At 39.9% G+C, this 9,217-nt stretch overlaps 1 protein-coding gene across 1 annotated transcript; it reads right to left on the bottom strand.

Moving 5' to 3' along the window:
• Positions 1-1,562: 1,562 nt before the first annotated feature.
• On the bottom strand, positions 1,563-2,582 carry LOC139726128 (protein PERCC1-like). The gene has a single exon (XM_071637205.1). It carries the CDS (start codon positions 2,517-2,519, stop codon positions 1,563-1,565), a length of 957 nt encoding a protein of 318 aa, XP_071493306.1. The 5' UTR covers positions 2,520-2,582.
• Positions 2,583-9,217: the final 6,635 nt, after the last annotated feature.

Consider the following 9,217-nt stretch of genomic DNA (forward strand, 5'->3'; position numbering starts at 1 on the left):
TTGTTTAAATGACTGGCACCTTGATTTTCAGGAAAACGAATAAACAGACGCATTAAGTGATGTTGTTCTCCTCGTATAAATCGGCATCTTCTGGAAAGATTTGACTTACTAACATAGAACTTACATACTGTCATAGTTATCATTATCAATAATGTTATCAGCATAGTTGATACTATGTATAACTGAGATATTTCTGAAGAGAGGGTATAGGCTCCAACTTTTAAGGGCAAGTTACCTTAACACATGAATAAGTTTCGGCAAACTTTCGTTTTGGAAAAATGATAAATATCTGAAACTTTGCTTGTAATTAATGACAAGTTATTGAAATCATCTCCGTGATTCATGATATGCCTTTATCATGGTGTTTATCTAAATGATGTGTGTATCCCGCTCTAGCCATCCGTTCATTCATTAATTCATTCACGACTTCATTCACGAATATGTTCGGCAGTGTTAAGTGCTGGCAAATACTAGGTGTTACAAAAAACATTTCCCACTTTTGATCCTTATGATAGTTCAAAAACTACACATCAGATAATACTGACATTGATATGAGCAATTGCTGAATAGTGTACAATTTTGTTGGAGGCAATTTTAAAATGACAACATAATTCAGTTTCATTGAATTAAACATTAATTTTTCAGTTAGGTTTCAGATTTTGCTCTATTTTCAACCCTCTGTACAAAACTTTAACTTTGCACAGAAGTCAATTGGTGTGTATGGGAGTGTGTAGTTGACACCCAGACAATGGTCCTGGACAATGACCAGGATTTAAATGCTCCATTATTTATTCATGAGGATTTCCACTATCACAGCTAGTCTTTATTCATTCTGAAATGTGGTGTATGCAAGCACATGGAAACATGTGCTTACTTTTTTGATGTGCATGCATTTCACCCCCTGCCATGAATTCAGACTAGCAGTGCCCGCAGCAGCCCATCATGAGTAATTAATAAAGCATTCATGTGCCTTGGAGCAGAGCTCTGAACAGGTGGTATCCAGGTCCATTGTTCAGGGTCATTGGAAGTCATTAGTTATCATACACATCATTAGTTCCCTGTGTAAAGTTCAGGTTTGTACAGAGGGTTAAAATTTGACCAAAATCTGAAACCTAACTCTGAAATTAATCATGTATTTCATGAAACTGATATAGGTTCTCATATTCAAATCACCTCCAACTAAATTGTGCACTTTTCAGCTATTACTCATATCAATAACAGTTTTATCTGACATATAGTTTTCGAGCTATTAAGCATCAAAAGTGGGAAATGTTTTTTGTAACACTTAGTATAAAATCATACACAAGACTACGCCTGAAATTAAGTTCCACACTGAACTTGAAATCTACCAAGCTGGCGGATTTCGTTCTCAGGATACAGAATTAGGCAACGGTAGATATTTCGAACTTGCGTGAACCAGGGCGTGTATAAAACGAACTTTGTGTGGGCCCGAGAGGGCGAAAGTACGTTGTTGGAACTTTGATATAAATGTGGTCCATCCAGTGTATTCGGGCAGCACATGGGTAATAAACGATAGTTGCAAGAGAACACTGACAAATGAGTCATCCATGCACAGGCGTTACCCTTGGCAACCCGTGGTCATCGTCTGCCTCCATGGTGGCCATCAGGTCACTGAAATCTGGCGTTTCGTGGTGGTTGCTACTGCTTATCGATGCACTACAGTGGGTCGAAACTGCAATGCTTAATAAGCCATTAAATCGTCGGTCTGTGTTTGTGTGCACTACCTCAGGACACGGTTCCGAGAAGAAACTCTTTGGCAAGGCACGCTTTCTCCAGGGGAGTGACGAAAATTTCCCGCCACACTTGAGGGCGTCAAAATTCTTGGCAGACGACGTCCACGAGGAGCGGGCGCAGTTTATCAAAGGGTACCCTTCCACCTGGTTGACGTGATTATTGTAACTTGAAGCCCATTCTGCGTATTCAAACAGTTCCTCTAGCGGACCGAGACCATTTCCGTCATTTTCTTTAGGCGACAAGTGTGGCGAGTGGTCTCCAATTTCGTCTCCACCGTATCGGATAATCCGACTCGGTTTCGGCGTTTCTTGGCACGGATCCGCCGAATCGCCTTGCTGAGCAACACGCAGTAAATCAGCGTAGTACAACTCTCGCCCGGATAATCGCACCTTTTTATTGCAGTCTGCTATTAATTCCGGTTCGTCCAGGACCCGCTTTCGCCCAAAGTACTTCTGAATGTCTTGGTTCACCATTTCGGCGAATTGCAGCAATTGATCAACAGCACTCGGCTCCACTTCGGCGAAATCGTCACTCATTCGGTCGTCCTCGTAATCCTCGGAAGTAAGATTCGATTCGTCATCGCTCTCATCCGGATAGTAATTATCATGCACGTACTGAACGTGCGGAGTCGAGAGGACATAATTGTGATGGCTTTCCGGCTGTTGAATATGTGTGTTGTGGGGAGTGTATTCAACGTAGTTGTGGATGGGCTGAGGGTAAGGATTGTGGTGATGCATTGGGTAGTTCATCATTGGCATCGCCATCTTGAAACGATCGTTTGCTCCTCAAGCACGACGATAATTGCTATAAACAACTTGACAGTAACCTTTCAGCACTGACGCAAGTCAAATCATGAACACTCATCTAACTCAACATATGAGGAAGCGTCAAACATGATGCTGGAATTCAGTGTTGAAGACGATTTAGAGTTCTCTACACATAACTTAGGTGACGACCACAGGCATTGAATGGAGACAGAAAGAGAGCGCGAGATATTGGGACAAGAAAGCTGCAACTCGAAAGTGCTGTCACTTCGAAAATTTGTGACGTTTCAGCAGGTATCCAAGACTCATTTGTGATAATCTAACGTTGCCAGGTGTCGAGCGAGGCGTTACTTGAAGAGAAGCTGCCTGGTGGCAATACTTCAGAAGAGAAGCTTTTTTGTGGCAATACTTCAGAAAGAGTGATAGATTTCATTTCTATCGGGGCTCATCCAGACATATTCGCTCCTCTGCTGTCAATCACGTGCCATGAGAGAAAATTAATGTTCCTTTTGTTTCATGTCTTTTCGGCGATTCACTTCTAGACGTCCCTTCATTAATAACTGTAGAGCAATAATTAATGACATGTGATACCTGCAAGTCACGTGGTTTATTTCGAGGTGTACCATCAAAACTTCTATTTTGCTCCTGTGGATCCTTTTAAATCCTTCAACCTGTCTCCGATCACCTCTCAAGCAGATGGACACTTAATATCTGGCTACGACCATCACTAAGCAGAGGCCTTTCACTCCTTGTTGACTTGGAAGAACAGAAACTTTCTGTAAGGCGCGATGTTTGACTTGATCGCAGTCACTTTTCGTTGGTGTTGTTGTTGCATAGATCGAGGAACTATCCGGTCGAGAAGTAATTCACACGCAAGGCCTTGCGCGTCACTCAAAAATGTACTCATTCAGTCACATATCAACGTTTTGGAAGGCAATGATTGGAAAGCGCCTCTCCCTTTCCTTGTCCCCTTGCCTTGCATTGGGTAATCTACCTCTGAGGTGTGGAAATCAGTTGCATCACGGAGGTGCCCTCCTTGGTTGTACTCTGAATTGCCGCGCTAAGCCTGATACGGGCGTCAAGAGTGGTCGAGGCCGGCCCAGAAGCGTATTCCTCTCCGGGCGGGGAAGGCGACATCCACCTGCAGTAGGGTAGAAGATGAGATATGAGAGCGTTAAGAAGTTAAATTCCGTGAATAAAATTAATCGAACTGTAATATCAAATTACCAAACATTAGGGAGTGTCCAGTGATTGTAGGTGACTGGCTCGGAGTAGATAAAACGTGTATGTATTTATTTTAGTTCAGTTTAAGAACAGAAAAACATTATTGACAAGTAGCGTCACAAGTATAATTCCATGTAAATTCTGGTTAGATACAAAACCAATGTTTTATTCATACAAAAGAACTTTATGAAATGGTCAGTCATCAAACTTGACCAAACATTTAATCATGGATATCTCATGGTAATTCACTTGCAGTCATCTGACAGACTAAGGAGCAAATACTATTGGTTGGTGTCATTCTGTTGAGCTATGCAGCCGGAGCTTGCAATGATGACTTTGACCAATTATTGCAGAATGCTGTCCATATAGCTTGTAGCATTTTATTTTACAATTTCTTTATGGGAAAATATTCTATCTTTGATATCGTTCGTAGCTATACAGTTAACTTAAATTCTAAATTAATATCCAAAATTAATATACGACACATGATATCTCCTGTCAAGGAATACACTTGAATGTTATAATTCTATATAAATGTTCAGGTAAAATGCACAAATGTTCAAATATACAAAATCAATATACGAAGCATAATATCTCGAGTCAATGAGTGCACTAAACAAGTGTGAATGAAATCTTGTATGAAGGAAAACCGCACAATTTCCCACCCCCATAGCACAAATGAAAAATTTTTCCTTCCCTTGTCAAATTCTTTTGTCTGTCGTTTATGTAGCCCCCAGCCCAACCTTCCTTTCCTCTCCCTATACCCCCTCTTAACCTGCCTATTCCCCCAATAATAATACATTCATTTATTCAGTGTGCCTGGTCGATACCGTTTGCTGACTATTACTATTAATCTGGGACGAACCACGAGGGGTCGGCATCATAATATGATACACATATACACCGTCACACACACGCAGGATTTTTTTTTTTCTGAAATCTTCATTTGATTTCCTTCGAATGATACAACAAATCAATCACAAAGCCAAATATTAGAATTGAATTCCTACAGTATAATTTCATTTTACTGCATTCCCTACAATGAAATTTTGTGAAGTCAATCTTTATTACATTTTCTAATGTATGATTTTATTACACAAAGATTTAAAAAAAAAACGTGAAACCTATACGTCACGGGATTTACAGAGAAAAAAGACGAAACAAAGGAAACCCGCAATTACTTAACCTCGCCCTCCCCAATCACCGAGAAGCACACACACTTACTTACACTATAACACACACTTCACTAAAAGCATACCTTATATAAACATATCGTCGGTTGAGAATGATAAGGGCGTTAAGTTGTCACTAAACCCATAGTGTTCAAGACCACTTAATGCCCTTCTCATTCTCGACAGACGATATGATCACATGAAAACATACTAAATAACACATGCAAGCACTGACACATCACATGCACATACGGGCCACCAACCCCCCCCCCCCCCAAAAAAAAAGAAAAAAAAGAAAAAAAAAGTTGAGCCTGGCTATAATTATACATGTATATATGAAGACGTACTACAGAGCAAACACACACATTTTTCAATAATCTTTATTTATTGACATTCAAAACTATGCAAATATAATATCATCAACTGATGCCGCTGTACAAGCAGAAAAATGGCACCTTTTTAACGCATATAAAAACAGTGTTCCACCTAGGTCGTACTATACCTTTCTTGCATAAACAAAAAATTGAAATTTAACTTCATATTTCCACCGCGCACAGACAGACAGACAGACAGACAGACACACACACACACACACACACGTACATACAAACAAACGGTTGCAGCTTCACACGCAAAACCACAAACAGACAGACACCCATCAACTCACACCATACCCTTTTGCTCTCTCATACAATCACCAACTCCCTCATTCAAATGTTTCTCATAGAATGTAGTTTCATATGCTTAATGTTGGGTGGACTGTTCGTCATGGTTTTAATAGCTATTTTAGTGTGTTGAAAAAACAACGAAAGATGCTCAATGACGTAATGTCGAATTTCAATTTTCAATACATTCGATCAAAATTAAACACAGTGTGCGCATAATCATGTGAATTTTATGCGTTATGTATGAAACACAATCTAGGAAAAAGGTATAATGATAGAAACTGATAATGCATTGTCATATTGGAGGTACTGCAAAGTAGTAGCAGAACGAACACTTCGAACAAAGCTTTGAGAAAATACTCAAAATACTAGGATCATCTTCATAAGCAGAACTTGACTAGGTAGATGGCCGAAGGTAATGTTACAATACAAAATAGACCGTCACAATGTAAATTATAAATCTTGCCACTCACTTAGTAAAAGCAGTGCATTGTCAGTATCTGTAGAATAATCAAAATACAGAAGGCTGAATTATACTTATCATTTCTAAAACCAGGAATAGAAACTGAAAACGGTGACACAATATATCATGTAAATGAAAAACATGATAACCTCAAATTGTATACTACACATGTTCTTTTTTTTTCCACAGCGAGCAGATGCCTCCAAACATGTATAAGTTTGGGGCGTTTCTTTCTTTCAAATTAATTTTATGCCACAGTTAAGTGCCTGTCAAGAAGATAAATTTCGTTAAAATGGTGTGAAATCTGTCGGCTTAGGAAACAGCACGGACAGTTTATCCCTTGTAAGACACCATAATACATCAAATTGATCTCGAGGTAGCCAGATTGTCCACCACGAGACCGTTCGATCGGGCAAAGCTTCCAAAGGTTACAAAACCCATCCATCTTTACAAATGGTCTAAATGTGATCGAGCCCAGATTGCTTCATCATCTTTCACCATCAGTGGGGGAGAAAGAAAGAAAGAGAAAGAGGCATATAGTTTCCAATCGACAGGGAGAATTAAAACGATGAGCAGGCACTGAAACAGAGCAAAAACGTGTTGAAATAGGGAGGGAGGGAGGGAGAGAATGAAAAAGGGGGCGTCAGTTTTTATGAAGGGCGATCCATCGCTGGCTGCCCGGCGTTTGTTTGCTCTCTCCTCGAGTTGATCGGAAACACGCGCTGAGACCACGGGAGCCTGGAGGGTCGGTGAGCCTGCAGCCACTCGATGGTACACGGCTCGCCGATGGTGCTCCTCGTGTACTCATTGACAGTCAAACGGTCTTAATTCTTGTCGCAGGAAATTGATCCGGTGCCTATATCCACATTCTTCTCGTCCGTTTCGTTTAAACGTTCATATAAACCCTACTATTAGGTGACACATGCATGAGAACAAGTTCGGATGTTGTTATGTCGACAGCTACAACGAGGGAATGTGAGTTAATTGAAAAAGAAAAAAATGCATCCGCGATGTGTGATGAATGACCACTGGTATGCACGCATAATTATGGCAATTGTTTCGATCTAGGGTGAAAAATTCATTAAATACCGACATAACTGTAGCATTAGTGGAAAAAACCATGGTATATGTAAATACGAAAATATGTAAGCCTTTCCGTAACAAAACTTGTAAGTCGTAAGTGCATCCTAACAATCCCAGTTAATTATGAGGCATTCCTCCCGCTATATGCACTTCCGAAGTCACAAGTTTTCTACATTGTCTGGCAAATTCCACTCATAAGTCCAAACAAAACAACCACCGTTTAATTGTCACGTTAAAAAAAAAGAAAGTACGTGATGTTGATAACATTCGTTACGACCGTGTGCAATTTCCAGATTATCTTCTTTCGATGTTAATCATTCGATTTCATATTTATACACACTTCAGCGCACACTAGGCGTTTTCATATCAGCCCGATGTTTCGAAATGGCGCGCTATTTTCTGACTTGGGAAATTATCCCGATCACGAAATGGCGCGCTAATTGATCGAGAAAATTTTTCGAGTCCAACTCGGAAATTTCCGAAATAGCAGGATAATTAATGCGAACTAGCGCGCTATTTGATAATGTTCGGGCTAATGTGAATAGGAAATGAAATAGCGCGCTAATTTGCGATCGCGAAAAATATCTCGAGCTTGGATTTTTATCGGGCTGCTGTGAAAACGCCTACTGACACAGATCCAACAGATTTGAGATTTATTTCTTAGTATGTAAAAAAGATCTTCAAGCATATGGAAGTTGAAAGAATTAAAAGAAGAGCAATCACAATAATTGAGGTTCGTTCGTCACACATATTTGTTAGAAGCCGAATCGAAGTAGCTTCTTTGAAACATGGGTTAACCACCTAAAACGTGTAATTGTACATGTACGTTCACACAAATTAAAATTACATGTATCTTTTTCCGATGCCTCTATTCAGTAACGATTCTGCTTTTCCATCCTATTATTATGAATACGTACGATCAGTAGGCTACATTGTAAATCATTAGAGGTATGAGTCCCAGTGGAAATTGTTAAATTCTAATGGAATACGTGAAAAAAGTACTATTTGATGTCAGTTATGTCTGCTTTTCTTGCATGTGCAAATTAATTCACACATTGTTCATTCATCCATCGCCATTTCAGGTGGGTCAGGTATCATGTCTTAAGCTGCGTTTATCAACTTTCCCCTGTTTAAAACGGCTTTCGAAAGCCGTTTCCAAAGCCCTTTCGAAACGGCTTCCAAAATGGTTGGTTTATCAACTCTTCGCGAACACGATACTGACCTGACTGCACAGCTGCATTGCGCAATTCGACCCGAGGAGAAGAGGTCATAATTATAAGGCGTGCATTATTCGTAACTGCAGTACAATACTACAAAGCCGTTTCAAAACAGCTTTGCGTTTATCAACTTTAAAAGGCTTTTCCAAACAGGTTTCTAAAAACCTGCTTAGGAAACCTGTTTGGAAAGCCACAAATTTGCGGCTCTCGAAAAGGCTTTCCGAAAGGGCTTTCAAAACAGCTTTGCGTTTATCAACTCGTAAAAATTCCTTGAAAGCTGTTTGGAAAACCCGTTTCTGCCGAGAAAAAGAGTTGATAAACGCACCCCAAGTTAAACGCATTCTACCCCCTTATTGTGAACAATCTTGTTTTCCCAGAAGTCGGTAAATATACAGTTTGGAACTTTTGCAATATCATTATATTGTTCTGTACGAAGGAGTGCGTTAAACTGCAGAACTGTATGTACGAAGGAGTGCAGAACTGCACTGCAGTAAATGTGTTTAGTGTATAGAAGAATTTGAAACGGGCAAAGATTGATATGATAATATTTGGATAGGGTCCAACAACTGTCAAACTGTTGAATAGACAGTGGATACCATGGGCTTTGCAGTCTAGCAGACAAACTTTGATGAAGCAGTCTCTACTCACGTGACATCCACCACGTGACTCTACTCGTGTCGTTCTCTTTGTTTTAAGAGAACCAGAGAAAACATTATAAAGACGAACTTTGAGCTGTTTTTTTTTTATTAATGCGTGACACAAAAGGCGGCTTGTATATCAACCTAAACAACGCTTAAGCTCTTTGCTCTCAAACCAACAGAAATAAAAGATCCTCTTTGAGCTGTCATGATACATGATGAAAAAAAAAAGAACC

Source organism: Diadema antillarum, unplaced genomic scaffold (genome assembly GCF_040938485.1).
Source record: "Diadema antillarum isolate AM-2024a unplaced genomic scaffold, OU_Dant_1.0 seq00000079_RagTag, whole genome shotgun sequence".
NCBI classification, from domain to species: domain Eukaryota; kingdom Metazoa; phylum Echinodermata; class Echinoidea; order Diadematoida; family Diadematidae; genus Diadema; species Diadema antillarum.